A 21264-nucleotide genomic window follows, 5' to 3' on the forward strand; every position below is an offset into this window, starting at 1 on the left:
GAAAGTAAATTATACAATAAACGAAGAGTAGGCGTAGACCGAGAGAGAAATGCTTCTTAAGAGTCCATTCGTCTTTACGAAATCATTGAATTTCGAGACGCGTTTTTTTTCCATTTCTTTTAATATTGAGAAATAAACTTGCGTGTACATAAGCAAAACGATTATGCGCAAAGTAAATACTTGTCAGAATGTTTCTCATTCGTAAATGCATACACCTATCAAAACGCATGTGGGTTTTGTGTCTTCATACAAATATTATTGAATGCTGAAACGGATATTCCAATCGTGTCGTTTTTTTCTCTCTCTCTCTTAAATTTTGTTTATTGTTCCTGCTCCTTCTTCTTCTACTCTTGACTCTATCGTCGCGTGATCTCTCTCGTCATGTCTCTACCTCTGTCGTCCTCGTTTACGCAACTCCATATCTCCACCACCTGTTACTTCCTCCGCGGGTTGAAGATTCGATCCGTCCAGTATTTCATTGTATTGTAATTTATGTAAATCTTTATTAATAAACACCATTTGAATATTACATACCCATTCGTACGCGCCTGCGCTCCATATTTTCTATGTACTTTCATCGTCTTTCATTGTCATCACAATTACTGTTATTATTATTATTATTATTATTTATATTATTACTGTTTAAGGCTTACCCTTGGCTCGTGCATCGTTCTTTCTCAATGTGACAAACGTATGTTATCATTTATTATTGGTTCTATCAGACGAGAAATTCTCCGTGGTCAATGGCTTCCTTTTTTTGGATGAAAGCATCAGTGGTCGAACTTTTTCGAATATTTGCTTACAATTGCTCATTATCTCATGATTTTGGATTGACATTTTTTTATTAATATTTTGAACGAATATGAGAACAAGAGAAAGAAAACTGGTGGTCAAATGATTTGTAAAGAACTCTCTTGAAGCTCGCGACAATATGCCAAAAAATTCTTACCTTCAGAATAGCATCGCTTTAAATTTTGATCCTTTGCACATTCGACTCTTGAGTCTGAACATGAAATAAAATATGTAGAAACGATTAAACTCGAGAAAGATGCTGAGTGCTCTCGCCCCCCAAAATCACGCTTCAATGTATTGTCACGTTCAGTCCAAGCTTCTTGAGAAAACGTTCTGTCGATGACGGTAAGTGCTGGCGACGGATATTTAAGCATGGGTTACCTGGTGCATTGGGAATAATATTGTTAATTATAAATAATATCATGATAGAAGGAGCTTGAAACTAAATTAATAACAAATTGTGGTGAAAGGTTCCAGCGTGTCGAGCGCCCTAGAGCGAGAGGTGTCCTTAAAATGGCAGATACGGAAAACGCTCACCAAAATTCAAAAGCCTGCTGAAAAAGCATCATCATCGTTATCATCCAAAGTAGACGACCAAGATCTGGCAGATATTGAGACTGAAATTGCAGAACTTTCAGTCTCATCGGTTCCGATGCCGCCACCATTTCCGAAGGGGCTATTCACAAGATCCAAACGTTTTGATATAAGTTTTGCTAATTCCGGCAGATCTAGAAAAAGTTCTGCCGGTTCTAGCAAGTCTAGAAAAAGCTCTGCCGGTTCTAGCAAGTCTAGGGAAGGTTCTGCCGGTTCCAGCAAGTCTAGAGAAGGTTCTGCCGGTTCCAGCAAGTCTAAAAAAGGTTCTGCCGGTTCCAGCAAGTCTAAAGACGGTTCTGCCGATTCCAGCAAGCCTAAAGAAGGTTCTGCCGGTTCCAGCAAGCCTAAAGAAGGTTCTGCCGGTTCCAGCAAGTCTAAAGAAGGTTCTGCCGGTTCCAGCAAGACTAAAGAAGGTTCTGCCGGTTGCAGCAATTCTAAAGAAGGTTCTGCCGGATCCAGCAAGTCTAAAGAAGGTTCTGCCGGTTCCAGCAAGTCTAAAGAAGGTTCTGCCGGTTCCAGCAAGTCTAAAGAAGGTTGTGCCGGTTCCAGCAAGTCTGAGGAAGCTTCTGGCAGTTCCAGCACGTTTGGAACGATAAACAGCAAGAAATCTAACACGGCAATTCAGCAAGATAAAATGCAGGAGGAACTGAAATCCGTCATGATGCTATATCGCGGAAAGAAACGAAACGCCGATGATTTCAAATCTCATTTAGTTTACGTCACCGAACGTTCGACCCCGCGAGAAGTCCAAAAATGGTTGAAGTCCAAGGCCTTCTCCGACATTCTTTGCAAAAAATTCCGAGGCATGACTGGTGCCGAACTTTTCACTTTGACCAAATCACAATTGGAACGACAATGCGGTATCTCCGAAGGCCGGAGGCTCGACGGACAACTCGTGCTTTCGCGCAATGCCTCGGGATATTATGCCACAAGAACCGGTGAACTCAAAAAGGTTTTGGAAGAAGCACGTCAAAAGGTTGAAAACGTGACTATCAAAGAACCTCCAAAAAAGGAGTAAATCATCCGTATTTTTTTAAAGTTATTTCCTCTTACTTTGTCATTTGTTTTCTGCGACTAAGACATTCCTCGTTACGCAGTCGGGAATGCAAAACTTTTGTTTACAACACTTACTATTTAAAAACAAGTATTTTCGTTCAAGTAACAAGATCGAATGAGATATTATTCTTTAAAAAAATTCACTCATTTCAGTCACGTTAAAAAGCTTGAGATGCTTAAAAAACTCAATTAAATATCTTTTGACTGTAACGATGACACTTGTCACGTTTGAAGAGGATAAAAACTTATGGATTCATGAAAAAACGGATAAAGTTTTTCAGGAAAAAACAAAGTTTCTCGGCCTAATTACTGCTTAATATTCGCCTTCAATATTTATCGCAATGTCCTCAAAAGTTATCGTGAGATAATTCAAATCACTTATTTCCATAATTCTTACAGCTGCAGAAGCCTTGTTTAAAATATTTCGAAGTCTGGGCAATAAATCTTTCAAAAAAAAGCTGGTAATTGAATGAATATTTTGAATTTCCATAAAATTTGACAGCAAAGCGCTTTGGTAAGACTTTGAAAGTGATGGATCACCTCAAGTAAATGTTTACATGTTCAACAACACCGGCACACAAAAGAAAAAAGTGGCCGCAGTACTTATGACAAGACTCAACAATTTCCATGTGTTTTGACGCGCTGATTCTGATTAGGGGACAGTTCAGCGCCTTTCAATTCTGAGTAACTGGCGAAAAATTGCTAAAAATGTCAAAAAAAAATGCATTTTTGACATTAGTCATGCATGATTTTTCGTCGAACTACGATACGAAATTGATGGGTCTGGTAAAAGTACTTTTTTGTTTTGTGTGTCTGTGTAATTGTGACGAACGGCTTAATAGCAGGACGTTAGAACGATTTTTTCTTCATGTTACGATTGCCAACTGAAGCAACTCATGAAGTGATTGAAAATTTGGAAAATATTGCTCTCGAAGGTTTTGTGGTAATTCATCAGATTCCTCGATTTCCTAGGTTCAACATTCCCATTCTGAATGAAAAGCTGCAGTAAAAAGTTACACATTTCCATATCATTGTTATATATATATATGTATATATATATTTTATTTATTTAAAGCAATCACATATACATTGTAACAGACATAAACAGATACTCTGAATGGTATCATTTCTTATTTCTTAAGTATCAACTAATATACGCTCTCTTCTTTTTTTCTTGTTGTCGCAAATATTTTCCTACACAATTGCGCGTCGCCAAAACAAAAAAATTCATTTTGAACACTTAAGATTAGCACATTTTCATATTATTTCGATTTATTTGTTCGAACGAATCGTTGACGACGATCGAGCGAGATATTCATAGTATAAAAACAATAAATCATGCTTTGAGGACAGCGATGATAATGAAGGACACACGAATACCAACTTTCATTCCCTGCAAGCACCTGCTCAATATATAGAGCATACATAATAATCCTATAAATGTGCTTGTCTCAGAGTCGCTGCTGCGACTCTAAATTCACTGAATGGACTAAAACCGTATAGTTGTGAAAAAAGCCAAGAAAATCCAAAAGGGCCAGAAAAGCCAAAAAAAAAGCCAAAAAATACGAAAAAGCCAAAAAACAAGATACTCCGTTATTCACTGCATGGACAAAAATCGTATAGTTGTGAAAAAAGTCAAAAAAATCCAGAAAGGCCATAAAAGCCAAAAAAAGCCAAAAAGAACCAAAAAGACCAAAAAAAGTTGCGAATTAATGTCAATCACGAAAAAATACCTGTATTTTGTCTATTATAAATATGATATATAACTCGCCGTTGAAAAGAGAAGTCCATCGACTTATATGCAATTGGACACGGAAGGAATTGAAACCGGCAGAGGAAAGTTGAAAGTCTAGTTTTTGAAACAGATGTATAATGAAATAATGATATATTGCGTGTATTTAAGGGGATCACCCCGTATGGTGGCCGGACTTTTCAAGGTTTTTTCAGATTTTTTTGTGGCAAAAAAAAACATAGACATTTAAAATTTGAAGGGTTCATTTATGGCAATTTTGACTTTATGGGAGAATTTTTTAACTCTGGTATCTCTGGTAGACTCGACGTAAAACTACTCCACAGGAACCCACATGCTTCGCCATAGTTCCCACGATTCCGGGGGATTTCTTGACCCCGGAATCGTGGAGACCATGGACGAACATGTCTGTTCCTGTAGAGTAGTTTTGCACCGAACCTACCCGAGATACCAGAGTTAAAAAATTCTCCGATAGAGTCGAAATAGCAATAAATAAACCCTTCAAAATTTAAAAGTCTATGTTTTTTTTTCTCGCCGCACAAATATCGCGAAAAAACTCCCAAAAATCAAGTTGCTGCACGGGGGAACCCCCTTAATGGATTGCAAATGTGATAAAGTGGTCTTTAAAAAAGAGAAAGAAAAGTCGTTTGACGTATATGCAATTGAACCCGAATGGAATTGGGATCACTAAAGAAAGATTGAAAATTTAATTTTTGAAACAGATATTTAATGTAAGATAAAATAATGCGTGTATTTAATGGATTATAAAAAAATTATATTTAATGGAATATAAAAAAATTATATTTAATGGAATATAAAAAAATTATATTTAATGGATTATAAAAAAATTATATTTAATGCATTATTAATGTGGTCATAAAAGTGATCTACAAGATAAGAGGGCCGCTCGACGTACAAAGCAAGCAACTGATCACAATTGAAATTGAGATCAGTAGCGAAAAATTGAAAATTTAATTTCTCAAACAAAAATATTCAATGTCATAATGAAATAATCCGTGTATTTAATCTATTGGAAATGTGATCATAAAGTGATCATCAAAAAAAATAAAGAAAAGACATGTCGTGCAACATATATGCAAACAAAAAAAGAAAATCTAATTTTTGAAAAACATTACGAAATGTCAATCAGGGCTAAAATAATGCATATATTTTGAAAGATTATCAATGTGATGAAAGTCGTCGTTTCGATGACGACTAGTCAACTGATGCAATCTAACACGACAGGGATTAACAAAAATTTAATTTTTGAAATAAACACTCAGAATATAACGTATATTTATTCAATTATGAATGTGATGCACGTTTTTTGTCGAAAATGTAAGTCTGTTGACTTGTTCCATCTGGCACGACATTAAAATAACGACACACAAAAATGAAAGAAAGACATGAAACATAAAGCCTGGGAAGCAAACACTAAATGTTTGCTCATTTAGGTATTGATGTTCATTCATTCGTATATGCTCGTTAAAAAACATTTGCCTCAATGTATAATTGTCATGCCTTTCTCATTTACTGGATACAAATCTCAGTACAACTCGAATGCAGGGTACAATCTATTTTTCCAAACCGGATTTCAGGGTAGATTATATTTCGTTATAAAAATTTTCGTAGAAAATGTGAATACCCTATTATACCAGAGGATGATGAACTATGGGGGAGTAAATGGTTGCGATACAGAACTATTTTAACGTTATTCACGTTTCTTTGGAGTTAGAATACCCACAGTGACTGTCAGTTTGAAGTATTATTAAAATATTTAAACTGACGAATTGACAGTTTGAAATATTATTAAATAATATTCAAACTGACAAGGAATAAACTAGTATGCCAGCAGACAGGCACTGGCTGCAAAAGACCATTTTTCGTCGTTTCACGCTCTTATAGCCCAATCGATTTGCCTCGAAGAATGAATAATTGTAAACGAGCTAATCGCATCATCGATATGTCGACGTCAAAGATTCTTGGCTGTCTAAATTCTAAGCAAATATTTTGCTCCTTGAAATTTATCAGCCTCTGCATGTTCTTTTGAAATAATCTTTTCTTTGTTTTCGTCTCTTTCCTTCTTATAGTTAAACGCTAAAGATTCTACTTTTAGAATTCACCTATTTTAGGTACAAAAATTTCGACGCTGTTTACAAATTCTTCAATTTCTAAGAGCTCTAGGCCTTTTTATATTAAGAATCATTTTTCGTTCGTTTTTTCTCTATTTCGTTTTCAACGTTATTTTCGTTTTTAACGTTGAATAACAAAAACTTTGGAGGTCTTTGCAATGGTGCACTGTCTGCTCATTTCTATAAATCTTATCTGTAATATGATCTTAGATTCTTCATTATTATATATCCGAGACATGAAACAATTATTTGCTTATTTCTAAAATGAATGACTCAATGAGACGGAGGGGGGGGGGAATTAAGGACAGGATGTGTAATGTTTCTACGTCTTTCAACTCTGTATTTTGTGGATGTAAACATATCGAGATATCGATAACTGTAGAGACTTTCTTCATTTGACTTTTCGTAATTTGACGTGTCATAAAATTCGTACAAACCAAAAGACCAATGACGAACAATTCGTTATTTCATTTAAGAAGAAAACAATTTTCGAATGAGTTTCAAAATTTGCAGAAGAATTAAAAATCGTTGGATTCTTTTTTCCCTTGAATTTTTTCAGACATACAAAAAAGATGAGTTAAAAAAAAGTGAAATTCATGATTTTGAAACATTCTTTTTCGTTATCGATGATAATAAATTACGAGTGACTGACGGTTTGTAACAAGCTTTAACAGACTTAACAAATTCTAATCGTAATAATGTCGTGGTACAATATAATATATATTCAAAAATGAAAAATAAAGTAACTGGCAAAACATGCTGGATAAATATTAACGTCTTAACAATTAATCTCAATGTCAATCGTAGATGAAATATATACTCAAGTTTCAATGTCAATGGTAGATGTCAATGGTAAATGAAGTATATACTCAAGTGTCAATGTCAATGTTTGATAAAATATATATTCATGTGTCAATGTCAATGTTTGATGAAATATATATTCACGTGTTAATGTCAATGTTTGATGAAATATATATTCACGTGTCAATGTCAATGTTTGATGAAATATATATTCACGTGTCAATGTCAATGTTTGATGGAATATATATTCACGTGTCAATGTCAATGGTAGATGAAATATAAATTCAAGTGTCAGTGTCAACAGTAGATGAAATATATACTCAAATGTCAGTGTCAATAACCTTATAAATATATCTTCTACTCGGTACAGGCGCAACTTATAATAATTACTAGGCTGGGTAAAAAAATTCGACTTTGCTTTTTTGGATTCGTCACAAAAAAACTAGGCACCTCTAGAAGATACTCAGCAAAAATGAGCTTAATATTGAGAAGAAGAACCTTCTTATGACGGTTTTTCATTTTCATTTCAGTCTCATATAAAAATGACCATATTTCATCTTCAATCGTTTGTTAAACCAGTACCTTTAAAGGCCTCTTACACTTTTTTAATCTAACCATTTACGGATTATTCGAGGTTAGAGGTTGAAGAACTTGTTGAACCCTTTTTTGGGGTACTTACTGAAAAATAATTATTGTCGAATGAATACGGCTTATTTCCGTAGGAAATTCAGCGCTCTATAAAACAGATCTCTTCGGTTTAATCGATTACTCTAAGTGTTCAGCATATATTTGTATTCGAATCCCGATGCGCGTACTAATTTTAATAATTCTTTAATAACTATTTTATATTAACCCATATAATTCATGGATTTTGCGAATATTCATAAAAATTTGAGTCTATTTCGATAGAATAATAGCTTCTAATTTATATCTTATCTTTTGTTTGGAAATAATTTTTTTCACAATATTATCATTTCAAGAAGTCAAAATATGATATAAAAAATCATGTAATATGGGGTAATTATTATTACGTCATAATAAATAGTCGAGAATACAAAAAACTTCAAACTTAAGAAATCGGTAACACAAAGGTTGTTAAAAAGTCAAATAGTGAATCGAAAATTTAGTCTTTTTGTTTCTTGTTGTTTTAAAATGGACCTAAAAAAATTGAGTTTTTGAAAAGAAAATTTTTATAAAAAATTGATTAAAAAGAAATATATTCCCAAACAAAAGATAAGGCGTGAGCTGGAAGCTGTTGTTCTATCGAAACGGACTCAAATTTTTATAAATATTCTCAAAGTCCATGAATTATATGGGTAAATTTAAAATAGTTATTAAAAAACTGCTAAAATCAGTACACATTGGGATTCGAATACGAATATATGCTAAACGGTTAGAGTAAGCGATCAAAGCGGAGAAACCTTTTTTGGAGAGCGTTTAATTTCCTATGGAAATATGCATTTGACAATAATTATTTTTCACTAAGTAACCAAACTAAACATAAAAAAACTTTTTTTCAATATTTTCTTCAACTTTCAACCCTGAAATCCTCCAGTAAATAGTCGGGTTAATGAAAAAAGTGTAAGAGGCCTCTTTTGTAGGGCGTTCGATTTCCTACAAAAATATGCATAGAGGATTGTCTTAATAATCGCTTAGAGAGGAAATATGGTCATTTTTATGAGACTGAAATAAAAATGGAAACCGTGATGAGAAAGATCTTCCCTTTAACATTAAGACCTCATTTTTTATAAGTACTTTCTATAGAGGTGTCCGGGATCTAGTTTTTCTGTGTCGGATCCAAAAAAAAAAAACAAATTGCTTTTTTTAACCCATCCTAATAAACACACTTGTTTGCTTTTTTCTTTTAAGACTTAAGCAAATAACGCACTCTTGATCTTCGATTCTCTTTTCCGCTTCTGTTTTTTTTTTTTTAAATATAACACATTTATGTCGTAAATAATCGACTGTATTGTGCGTCGCGTTTCTTTAAAAATTATCAATCGCAATGTCTATTATAATTGTCAAATAATAATGTGGAACACAATGTCGTAAAACAATTCGTTTTTTCGTGGTGTTATTAATCGATGGAAACAATGTGATGTATTTGAATGTAATATCTAGTCGGATTTTTCGTGTAAACCGTAAAATTTTGCTGCTTCGCAGTTTTAGCTATAATATATAATAATATAATATATATGTATATGTGTATTGTAAATGCGTACGGTCACTAGCGGATCGTACGACCAGGAAACGATCGAAAAAAGTACAAAAACAACCAATTTCGGTCGTTTTTGTAGTCGTTTCGAGCAAAATCCTGGTCCTACAATCCGCTAGGGGTTATATATATATCCGATGCGCAATTTTCATGAATCGACGTTTACTCGTTATATTCATTTGTTTCATAAACGTTTGTGTGTACAAACGTACCTTAGTTATTTAATTTACTCGTTTATTAACTACAATTACAATTAACGTATAATTTAATAATAATTTATGATCTTGAGCGGGTCTCTTGGGACACCGTCATGAAACGACGCTTACTCGTTATATTCATTTGTTTCAATGTATAAACGTACCTTAGTTATTTAATTTACTCGTTTATTAAATACAATTACAATTAGCGTATAATTTAATAATAATTTATGATCTTGAGCGTGTCTCTTGGGACACGCAATTGTTCACATTAATTTAAAGACTCTACGCACTCTTTTGTTTCGTGTACAATGTGTAATATGTGCTTACGAAGCCTCTGTTTGTTTGAGTTGTAAAAAAAAAGGAAAAATGAAACTTTGTGTCGCCAATAAAATCTGAATGTAACGTCGATTCAACATGCGGCGAGTTGTTTATCAGTCGTGATGTTCAAACACTCGTGATGATGAAAAAAAAAAACCAAAAACAACGACGTATGATAGGAAAGAAAAATTGTTCAAATGCACCACGGCTCTGTTCGACTTCGTTTAAATAGTTTTTTTCTCTTTTGCTTTTATATTATTTGCAAATTGTTTGTTCCCAAGCACCTTGTTACAAGGTTTTTCTGTCTGTTGCCAAGTGCTCACACGTCCAGTCGTTAGGAAAAAATTACAAAAGGTGTTCAAACAGAAAACATAAGAGAATTTATAGTCTCCGTAAATTTTTTTCACGATAGATTCGAGTCTCCTAATCAATAGTAAAGCGGCGATTCTTTTTAGCTCGTTTATTTATTATTCATTGCGCGCGAAAAGCCGATTAAGTTCGCGATAAGCTTTAATAGGTTTGGAATTTGATATTTTTTAAAAGCCGCGTAGTATCACGGAGATCCAGGGTTAAGGGAGCGCGTGAGAGTGAGCTTTACTGGCGCTTCGTTTCCGAATCCTCCTTGGTTGAGACAGACCTTGATCGATTTGAACAATGACCAATGATGAGAGATGTATTAACTTAATCAATTAATATTTGGTTGATTAGCGAAATATTAAAAGCGGATTAACCCATGGGAAACAAATTTTTCGAGCAAGGATTTGGTTCGTGGGTCATCAATGGGACGGAAAACATAAAGTTGGGACAAATTAAATAAATTTTTTCTTTTCTTCTTTCGTTTTTCCTTATCCTCGGGGAAAGGGAGGGCAGAGACACGTGTTTGTTTCAGTACACATTATTATTTGTTTCTTTTTCTTTTTTTTTTGCTTTTGCTTTTTTGTTATATCCCACATCAAAGCGTAGACCCTGTGTGACTTGGTTGAATTACCAAAAACCTCCGGCACTGCGACCGCCCGGTGGATTGTTCACGCGAATACACGCTCGCCGAGCATCGTCGACGTCCTCTACAATAAAAAAAATAAAAAAAAATAAAAAAAAAAAAAAAAAGAAACATTGGAAATTAGAACGTGACGTTGCTTCGCAATCGTGAAAGGTCAATGATTCGAGGCATAAAAATCACTGGAAATCAATCGATTGGATCTCATGATCATTGGAATTCAAATTTCCTTCAATAGAAATGAAAGTTTCGTCATGATTCTAGCATTCTCACGATTTTCATGGTAATTTTTATATACGATCGTTGAGAATCAGTTAAAAGGGGAATAATCATTGCCCGGTAAAAAGTTTTTGAGAACAGTGACTAACCGCTGATAGAGAAAGTCGAATCCTGAAGATTCCTTTGACCTTCCAGACGTGGGCCCTTCGCTGAGGGAGTTACGACCGCAGAATCCGGCAACGTTGGCACGCACGAAACCTGTGGCAGTTTTGGCTTATGCTGTACCTCGTGGGTTCCGTTCGTTTGATTAACTCGTGCAGCGGCTGCTGCTCTCGCAGCCTCGCGCGCCTTTGCGATTGCCGCATCCTCCTCCGCGTATCGCTTCGCCTGGGCTCCGTTTCTCGCGACGCCACGTGGTCTCTGAATGTTTAAACGTCAAACGAAATTTAGTTATCATTGAAGGTTCCAGCCGGGTCGAGGAATAATTTGCCAACGGCGAAAGTCTAAACAGTCGGTGCACACGGAAAATTTAATATTTTTTTATAAATCTTCAAAACTCATTGCGATGTTTCGTAAAATTCTTTATTTTTTTGCATTCTAACCTGCAAATCGTTGTCACATCAATAAAAGTCCATACTCTGTGCAATTTTCGAAGTTTTTTTCCTTTTTCTTTAATAACTTTTACATTTTCCATGAATTTTTAATTGTGACCCTGGAACCGGGGATTGGGTAATTCAGTTTTGTATCAAGTTCCCTGCTTTTCTTTTAAACGCTTTTAAGCTTTTCTTTAAACTGAATTATGAAAATGATGTAGTCGGCTTTCAAAACTGAAAGGAGCGAAAGATGCTGAACGAAAGTGCGAAAGAAAAATGGTTCGTTAATTTAACCTTTTCACGGTCTTCAATCAAGTCGTACACGTGTGGAGGATAAACCGGGGTCTCAACGAATTTGCCATAGCCGTGAACGACCTTGACCTCGCAATCGTCGACGCATACTCTGCCATTGACAATTACGTACTCCGGTACACCGTGAACTTCCATACCCTGAAAAAAAACCGAGAAGTCGTTAATTACACACTCACGTTTCGCGGGGCACGAGTTTGTAAGAAAAACTTCCAACAAACCTGTAATTTGAATTTTGATTAAGTGGGCAATCTCTATGGCGGTTATTTCAAGGTCTCAATTACCGAGCTCCAGAAACGAGGCTTCTGAAGTACTTTTTAATGGTTTCTTGGGCAGGAGACAATTTTTTCGAAATATGACAATGAAAAACTGTCAAAATACAGTTAAAAACGAAGGCAGCATTTAATTGACAGAAATTAACTTAAAATTTCGATTCTTGGAGGACACAACACGATTTTGACCCAGGAAACACTTTCATTTTACTATCAAATTCGTTTTACCTCAAAAATATTGAAATCCACAGCCTGAACGTGGGTACTAGCGGAAATGGTTCGTTTCCTGTTGGGGTCCCATACGACGATGTCAGCATCGGAGCCAATGCCAATAAAGCCCTTTCTCGGATAGAGATTGAAGATTTTAGCAGCATTTGTGCTCGTCACAGCGACGAATTTCGAAGGATCCATGAGTCCTGCGTGAACACCTTTTTCCCAGACGACAGCCATGCGGTCCTCGACGCCGTTGACGCCGTTGGGAATTTTCGAAAAGTCATCCTTGCCCAGGGCTTTTTGGTCTGCATTGAAAGTGCAGTTGTCGCTGCCAGTGACTTGTAGGCCGTCTCTAAATAATTTTTATCATTAGAATCTTCGGTCATGAGCTCGATTACGTAAAAACGAAATGGCTGAACAATGAATTTCTACTCCTAAAAAAAATCTCCCCTGCAATTTTCCTTGTAAAAACTTCTTTATCGTCAAATTTCCCACTCGAGTCTAATTTATTCGTCAATCTTCAATAATGAAAATGAATATTCACGAGTTTGAAAGTGAAACTGACAAAATGTAACAAAACAAGTGAATGCTAATAAAAGCAATTAAAAAAAGTGATATTCCATGAATATTAAGTCCCTTGTTCCGGCGTCTTATCTTCCTTTATTCCATTAATTTTTTTTTTAATTACGACGAGTCTCCGCGCAGTCTGGCATTCGCATCACTGGCACCCAATTATTTCCAAATAGTGAGATTAATTTCATTTTTGTTTTCCAATCCCCCGATAAGAATTGAAAACACGAGATTTTACTGGAATAAAAGTAGCTTCGTAACGAAGCAATAAATCGCAGTCGCGGACGTTGCAATTGTAACAGTTTTCCTTTGCTCGCGCACTAACAGCAAGAAATTTCATCCGAGATCGTTTGATAGGTTGACACCCGGCGTCTGCTTTTCTCTCTGCATATCAAAGTCGAGTATCTCTCGTCGTATAAATTTAAATGCAAATAGCTCACGTCACTTGACGCCCCGTTACTTATAACATCCTTCCTGCGTACACTCAAGTTTCTATGCGTTCTTCTATTTTCATTCTTTTTCGAGGCATCAATTATATCTTCGGAGTTGAGACGCAGAGGGAGAAAGAGAGTTGCGAGGAGGAAGAGAGTCGACGTGAAACGTACGAGCGCGACTGGTTAGCGATCGTACGGTAAATTTCTCTATCGAAATGCTCGACGAGTTCGTACTCGGAGGTTCATTCTCTCGATACTTTTAAGGCAATCGTGATCTCCCCGGCAGCTAAATCAGGCAGCGTTTCAGCGAGAAATAAAGCAGAATGTCGAAAGCACTCGTGCATTTTCGCTCCAAATTTATCGTATTTGTAAACATTAATTGGAGTCGACTCAACTAGTTTAAGAGACTTCGAACCTCGTCGAGCTTCGATGAACTTTGGAGATTGTAATTTTCTCTACCCACGCTCCTAATCATCTTTGCTCACTGAATCATTGCGAATCCAAGTTCTAAATGTTCCTCGAGGATGTTATTAAATTATTGGAAACAATAATTCTAGTCGGTGCTGCTTCGTCGGGCGAAAAACTGTAGCGAAGCTAGTAATTAGAAGTTTCGCAACTTGGGAGCCATTAGGAAGCTTCGAGAAGTCAGGAACTTTCAAAAAGTTCCAATTCTCCCTTGAATCTTCGTGAAGAGGCATCAGGTGAATCGAAATAGGAATTTTGTTCTTGCCCATCTATTTGCCTCAGTGAAGATGCAGTCGTGAGAATCAGACTTTCGAGAAACCTCGTTTTCTCGACGAGTTTTCCTCCCTCCCTTCGAATTTTCTTACTTACTCGGCAAGTTTTTCTACCAAATAAGCGGGCGTCGTTGGATCCGGTCTCAAAGGTGGGCAAGTGACGAAACGTCTGGCCTTATCGACGTCTTGGCCGTATTGTTCACCGCCGTCGATTCCGACGCTGCTGGCGACTGGCTCGCCGAAAACGACAGCGCCGTCTGAGCGTTTTGCGCTTATCACGTCCGCCGCGGATTTGCTCATTACAGCGGTCACGTACAACGGACAATTGACCTAGACGCGAGACAAACCTCCTCCCAATATAATAAACATCTCGGATCTTCTTAAGCATGACAGAAGTTCTTTCTACTAAATAAATTGATGCAAGTTCGTGCTTCGCGTGCTCCAACGACCTTACGAATGCAGAGAAAAAGACAGAGAATATGCGATAAAATAGTGCGGACCGATAACCGACGATCCAAGGATTGTTTTCATCGTTTCTCAAAGGAGCGAACGTTTGTGAGCCTTCGATAAGCCAAAAAAGACGATTGTCTCGTCTGGAAAATCCAATGAATTTTTCGACCCACCGAAAACATCGGGAGGCGAACATTATTCATTTTTCGAAGACGAAATAATCGTATTTTTGGATTTCAGTTCAGTTAACGAGAAATTATTTAGACGTCGGACAAAATTGGCCAATAAATTCAGGCAAAAATGTATTGCAGCCTCTGCGACCTTGAAGAATCTTTTTCCACGCGCAGAGTGTAGAAAAACGAATTTTCAAGGTCTCGTGGGATTGATGTTAAATCGAGTTTGATGAACCGTTCGAGGGCCCTTTGAACTAAGAATCAGCGCCATTTCTCCCTGGGAGAATCGAAAAAACAACCTTTCCAATCGAATTCCTTATCGACATAAATTCTACAGGTAAACTACAGCGATTCCGTGCTAATGCCACGATAAATGCGAACGATAAAATAGTGGAGAATAAAATTGTGGTGGTAGCAATGGAAAACGTAAAGTACAGAAATAAAATCGAAGCTCATGCATGCAGGTGTGAAATTGCGCTCCGTATATCTAAATCGGCGTGACAAACATCTGTTGCTCGTATTTTTACTCTCACGTACTTGGGGGGGCTATAGACACAGATATATATGGATATAAAAGTCGATAGGGGCAGTCTACGAGCGAGAAATCGCCGGTGTTCAAAGGCGAGAAGAAAACACTCGACGCCAAGAATTCAGAGTGATTAAAAAGTAAACTGGAATTCTCGCTCGCGTGGCAAGCTCATGGAAAAAGTGTTTGATTAGACGGAGACGAGTTTTTCGTATTCTCGAAATCTCGTCCCGATGACTTTCCCCTTCAGTTTTTCTTCATTTTCAATGATTTTTCCTCCCTTTTTCTCGCTGATGTTTGTTGCTCGACGCATCGACGATTTTCGGTGGCAAACTCACTCTGCTAATTTGGTCATGAGGGCCAACGGCGTATCCGTGTCCGGCCTCAACGGTGGACTCAGAATGTAGCCGGCTGCGTGTCTCCAACAAGTGTGACTATAGTTGGTGCCATCGGTTCCGAGAGCAGCGGCCAGTGTCTCGCCCCAAACACAGACTCCTCGCTTCCGGGCAGCCTCGAGAACTTCCGCCGCGCTACGACTCATCACATGCACTACGTACAGCGGACAGTCGACCTAAGCGTGCGAAATTTTCAGCCTCCGTGTACACTTTTCTTGCTTTCAAGCCTCATTCTCATTGCCGCAATATTTTTTTATATTGTTCCATGACATTGGAATTTAGGCGACCAGGGTCGAGCGAATTCGAATTTGGAAAGATTTCTTCAATGGAAAACATGAATATTTGAATTGTGTAAAAAAATTGGGCACAGGGTCACCCGAAATGGCATCGAATTCGAAGCAAACCAAAATGAGGCCCGAAAACATTGAGATTCGTGGAAAAAGTGAAACTGCATTTAAAAAATGGTCATTTGCACACATTTGTCAAACTCGAAAGCTACGTAGAGGATACTTACAACGATGAATACAGAAAAAAAGGAATTGAGCGAGTTTTTGAGTGCATAATTGGATAATGACACGGTGGCCTTATATAAGACATCGAAAAACAGGTGAGAAGTATAAATGGAGAGTGTGTAAGTAAAAAGCGAGGTGAATGACAATCGGAAAAAAATGGAGGATCGGACAGTTGCTCTAATTACAAAATAACATGAAAAAAAGGTTTTACTGTAGATACGTTTAAGAATTCGCGTGTCGTACAGTCGCCTTTAAAACCCGTTTTTTCTGCGAATGTTATTGGGACGTTGAGGCAAGTGAAAAATAAACTTCGAGCAACTTTTTCAAGGCTGATGCCACTGAAAAATGGAAGTCGCAGATTCGAGCAGTTTTCAGTGCAACCAGAGACGAAATTACTCGAGATTTTTCAATTGTGTAGAGTCGCTTTTGAAATCGCGGTACTTTTTGCACGCGACTGTACGATCGGGCACGTACTCAAAGTAAATGAAACTGTGGTACGACGGTAATTTCTTTCTGGTTGAGAGACAGTGAGAAGACAACGAGTATAATAACGACCACAAGTTCTTTTACGAGAGCGTGCGGCGGCAGGCGAAGATTGCGCGAGGCTCGAAGAAAAGAGACCGTGATTTTTCTAAGACTCTTTCGAGAGGATCGTAAAGCCATCCGGTCGTAATAAAGGAACGTGCAATTGTCCGCGCCAAGTTTATCGTTACTTTCCGATCCTTTCTTTTCCGGTAGTCATAAGCTCCGAGGAACTGTACAGTGCAGGGCTTAAAATATATTGAGAAGCATGTATTAAAGCGTTCATACAAATCTAAAAATACGTCTACGCTCACCGAAGCAGAATTTGCATTATAAATCAGCCTAAAGATTATGATGGGCGAATAAAAAATCGAACGCCACCGATCAAATACCTGATTCGCTATGACGCAGGCTCTATTTACGGCCTCGGCTTCGACTTCTTCGGGACGTGACATTTCGTGACCCTCGGGACCAGTCACTCCCGCAGCCAGAAGCTTCTTCGTGTTCTGTCACGGCAACAAACAAAATCTCAATCAATAAAATCCTTTCCTTCGTCATTAATTTAAAAAATGTTCATTTTTTAATAACGTCTTCGATCGTGGTTCGTCCACGACGTTATCTTCGGATTAGCCTCGACCATCGAGTTGGCTGAAGGCGATTTGTTAGAAATCAGAATCCCACGGTTTTTGAGATCGAGCGAAAGTTCTTACGTCGGCAACCAAATCCCCGTTCTCAGCGTGCACCATCGCGACAGCGCCGAGGTTTTTACAGGCTCCAAAAGCTGAGATCAGTTCCGGGTCTCTGAGCATGAAGAGGTCGCGGTAAGCCATGAAAAATTTGAAGCTGTTGACGCCGTGTTCCTGGACGAGTGTCGTCATTTCCTCTTGGACCTGATAAAGACAAAAAATTAAATTTATTAGCAAGGAAAATGGCTTGGCAGAGCTGGGATTAAAATTTTCCACGTTTGCAGAAGGAATAAGCGATAGAGCATCGACGATCGAGCCACGGCTCGGTGGATGTGGGTCACAACTTAACCACGGGCGATTCTCGGGAGCACCACTCTCAGTGAGTCCAACTTCAATCTCCGCGACTCGTGCAAATAGTGAAAAACTCTCTCGGTTGTGTACTTCGACAAAATACAGAAAATGCGTATTTATAAAAGGGAGAAAGCTGAGCTCGTGGATCGAGCTTGGATCTCGTGGCTCGCGGTTTGAGAGAGTTTCCAACTGTTTTGTGTGTCGCCTGGAGCACTGACACTCGGCCAGAACCGAGAAGAAAAGAAGGAAAATCCAAACATTTGTTTAACCATTAAAGAGGCGTTTAACGTCATGGAAATGTATTCAGCCCGTTGCGAGCGAACAATGACGTCACAACATTTGAATTTCAATCCACAACCTCTCGATACACGAGCCTTAAGTGCGTTTGAGCAACGAGAGCGTTCAATGGTCCACGAAAGTACTCTCGACAATGGGACGCTCGTGAATTACGTTTGTCCGTGTCAAGGACTGTTTTGTAACATTGTATTTAGCCTACTTATCGACAACAGTTGAGTAACGATCTCTATTTTTAGTGAAAATTCGACGTTTCAATGTATTCAGAAAAAAACAATAATTTGTCGGGTTTTTCTAACTCCTTTCAAAACCTTGTTCATTAAAAGTGATAAAAAAGCTCCTAATGCTGACGAAAAAACTGAAGAAAATAGAATCTAAAGTTCACCCATGGAAAAATGACAATCCGGGTTAATTCCGCTCCACATTTTGACCCTGAACCTCAATTGAACTGCACCAGAGAACATTGAGGGACGCAATGAATAGTCGGTAAGTTTCTCTATCTGCGATGTGCACCTAAAAGGTTCCCACGAATTTCCGCTCGTGATTTCCGTGTTAGGCGTGCTCAGTGTTCGTTTACCCGGTAACCCAGTTAACTCGGGACTGAGCGAGCGTATCCAAAAACACATGTTGTCGCACGACCTAATATGTAATTACGCGAGGCCTCTTAAGACGATGTGAGAACTTTGTGGGAGAATGAAGAATTTCAGCTGGAGAATTGACTGCCGGAGTTCCCGAGCGATTTCTTCGAGCCTTGAAGCTGTTTCTGGACAAAGAAACGTCAAAAATTCTTTTATGGCTTCATTTTTTTCTAGGCTTTGCTGTCCAGGGTCTCTGTGACCCCCGAAACCTTGCGTGCTGAGAACTGTTCGATCGAAACGAGGATCGAAAACGCTGAGGAAATTGAACGAAATTTCTTACGAACTTTTGACAAAAATGGAACAAGGTCGAGTTCAAGTTCAAATTTTCCTCATATTTTGAGCAAATAATAGCCTCAGAACGTGTTTGGATACAATGGAATTGTATCCGGGTGTTGTTGCACCGTAAAATGCAGAGTTTCCGGTTTAGTAACACGAAACTAATGAAGCACGACCTGGTTGAGGGTTCCTGAGCGAACAAGCGCAATTATTACGTCACGAATTCCGTCGATGGTTAAACGTTGTGTAAACATCAAACGAACGATCTTCTATTTCGTAATCCGTTATCGAGCCGAGCATTACACACTTTTCTCTTCCGTACGAGCACGCGAGAGTGTGGATTCCTGTTTTTCTAATTAACTACTCTCGTCGTATGAACGTAGCCGGGCAATGAGTGTGCTTGAATGAAATTGAGACCGTGTGAAACACCCTCGGCGTACATGACACGATGACCTCATGAGAGTTCAAACTTCGTGACGGGCCTCTGTCTCTCTGCTTCGCTCACTTTATTTACTTTCGGCCAACTCGAGCAGGACGTTTAAATTCGGAGCGTTTTCGGTTTCGTGCCTACGAATATTTACCACTGACCTATGCACGATTGTTTTATCTTCTTCGTTGAACTGGTCAGTTCTCCTTCAAATTTCCCAACCTCCGCCAATTCGTTTCTCAACTGCATTTTGTTCTGCCAATAAACTCCCAAAGCTAAGTCAATTTTTCACAATTATCGAATTTTCAAAGTTTTTATGGAGAAGTAAAAATCGAAGTGAATGAAACCAGCCAATTTTCATTGAAATTTGTTTCCACGTTTTTTTCCTGCCAAAAACTTAATCGCTGGCAACGAATTTCCACATTTTGGAGCACATTGAAATTTTTCAATTTCAAATAGATCGTTCTGCGTTCACTTTTTTTTCATTAATCTTCCAACTTAACAGATTTCATTTACAATAAAATTGACACGAAACTGACAGTTATAAACGGATTGTAAAGTTGTGAAAATTTCGAAGTTCAAACGAAAAGTTAATAATGAAACAATCGAGTGGATTATTATTGTTGGACAAATAATTTTCTCTTCCTTCGTTTCAACAGTCCTTGTACAAATCTCATTCCACTTCGTTGGGAACGAGCTTCAATAAATTTACCGTTTTCACTCGCTATTCGAATTCACGCGATAATGGAAGTTCCAAAGCATTGCTATACAGAGAATAATAATCCGTTAAACCTCACCCTGGGATTCCAGCTGGTAACACCGATGTGAAGAGCATAATCGCAGCAAACTTTCTCATCGGCGGTGGCTCGATATCTCTCATAAGCCTCGAGGAGGCCCTCGCCCTTTTTGGGTATAACGAAATCCATAATCATGGTAGTACCGCCAGCAACAGCGGCTTTGGTGCCTTGATAGAAATCATCCACCGAAGTGGCGCCCATGAGTTCCAGCTCGAAATGTGTGTGGGGATCGATACCTCCGGGCATCACGTATTTTCCGCGTGCGTCGATGGTCCGAGTGCCTCCAGGGATGATGAGGTTTCTGCCCAGCTGTCTGAAATTGGATAAGCGAACGAGCAAACGTCACAAACATCGATTCCAGTCCTGGGGACTAAAATGTGCTCGAAAATTCAAGGTCACTGCGAATCTCCGAGCCTCCGAAGATCCAGACGATGCGGAGACACCCAAGGGCAGATTCTCCGAGACATATTTTTAGAGTAAGCTCAGAATAAAGAGCGAGAGTCGTGCAAAGACGTCGAGACGCCGCCGCATGAACGAACTCTCCCTTGTGCCAGCTAGGCCAACCTCAATCGCTTTCAGCGGAAAGGGAACGCGTTTTAAGAGCTTACAGAAAAAACATTTCGGTCGGTCATTAATCTAACTCTAGCGACCGAAATAGACGTGCATCATTCCAGATCCTCGAAATTCGGTAATTTGTTTCCAATTACAAAAGCGTAAGTTTGTAAAAATGAAAACTGGGTGCGACGAGACTCGTACAGTTTTTTCTCATTCTCGCGATCCAATACAAAACCGTGCTTCATTTTCCTCCGGTCAGCCCCTTGAAAGGCTACGAAACGTCGATAAAATCGACTTTTTATCATCGGAGGAAGGTTCGATGACAAAGCGAAGCGAGTGGAGTTCGTTCAGGACTGTCGAGCTCTGCAGAAACGTCGTATTTTCAAAGCTGTGTCACGGCTAAATGGCAGAGAAGCCCAAACAAACGCGGTTGCGACGCTGCAAGGTTTCCCGATTCCCG

At 38.4% G+C, this 21264-nt stretch overlaps 2 protein-coding genes across 6 annotated transcripts in view; one reads left to right on the forward strand and one right to left on the reverse strand.

Moving 5' to 3' along the window:
- The window catches only part of LOC122415415 (epidermal growth factor receptor kinase substrate 8-like), a 57092-nt gene extending 46596 nt beyond the window's left edge, over nucleotides 1-10496 (forward strand). For all 4 annotated transcript variants that reach the window (XM_043427534.1, XM_043427535.1, XM_043427536.1 and 1 more), the window contains one exon: nucleotides 1263-10496. In XM_043427534.1, the coding sequence (XP_043283469.1) occupies nucleotides 1263-2404 (1142 nt within the window). In that variant the 3' untranslated portion in view covers nucleotides 2405-10496. The remainder of the gene's footprint in view (nucleotides 1-1262) is intronic.
- The window catches only part of CRMP (Collapsin Response Mediator Protein), a 30465-nt gene continuing 12669 nt past the window's right edge, over nucleotides 3469-21264 (reverse strand). Inside the window, exons 4-12 of one of the 2 annotated variants that reach the window (XM_043427543.1) lie at nucleotides 20250-20562; nucleotides 17491-17670; nucleotides 17173-17286; nucleotides 14300-14532; nucleotides 12477-12813; nucleotides 11962-12117; nucleotides 11224-11494; nucleotides 10847-10922; nucleotides 3469-10495 (exon numbers count right to left, since the gene is read on the reverse strand). In XM_043427543.1, coding sequence (XP_043283478.1) covers nucleotides 10453-10495; nucleotides 10847-10922; nucleotides 11224-11494; nucleotides 11962-12117; nucleotides 12477-12813; nucleotides 14300-14532; nucleotides 17173-17286; nucleotides 17491-17670; nucleotides 20250-20562 — 1723 coding nt within the window. In that variant the 3' untranslated portion in view covers nucleotides 3469-10452. Of the gene's footprint in view, nucleotides 10496-10846; nucleotides 10923-11223; nucleotides 11495-11961; nucleotides 12118-12476; nucleotides 12814-14299; nucleotides 14533-15689; nucleotides 15923-17172; nucleotides 17287-17490; nucleotides 17671-20249; nucleotides 20563-21264 lie in introns of both variants that reach the window. The other variant, XM_043427542.1, reaches the window with a different exon arrangement.

This window comes from Venturia canescens, chromosome 8 (assembly GCF_019457755.1).
Source record: "Venturia canescens isolate UGA chromosome 8, ASM1945775v1, whole genome shotgun sequence".
NCBI lineage: Eukaryota > Metazoa > Arthropoda > Insecta > Hymenoptera > Ichneumonidae > Venturia > Venturia canescens.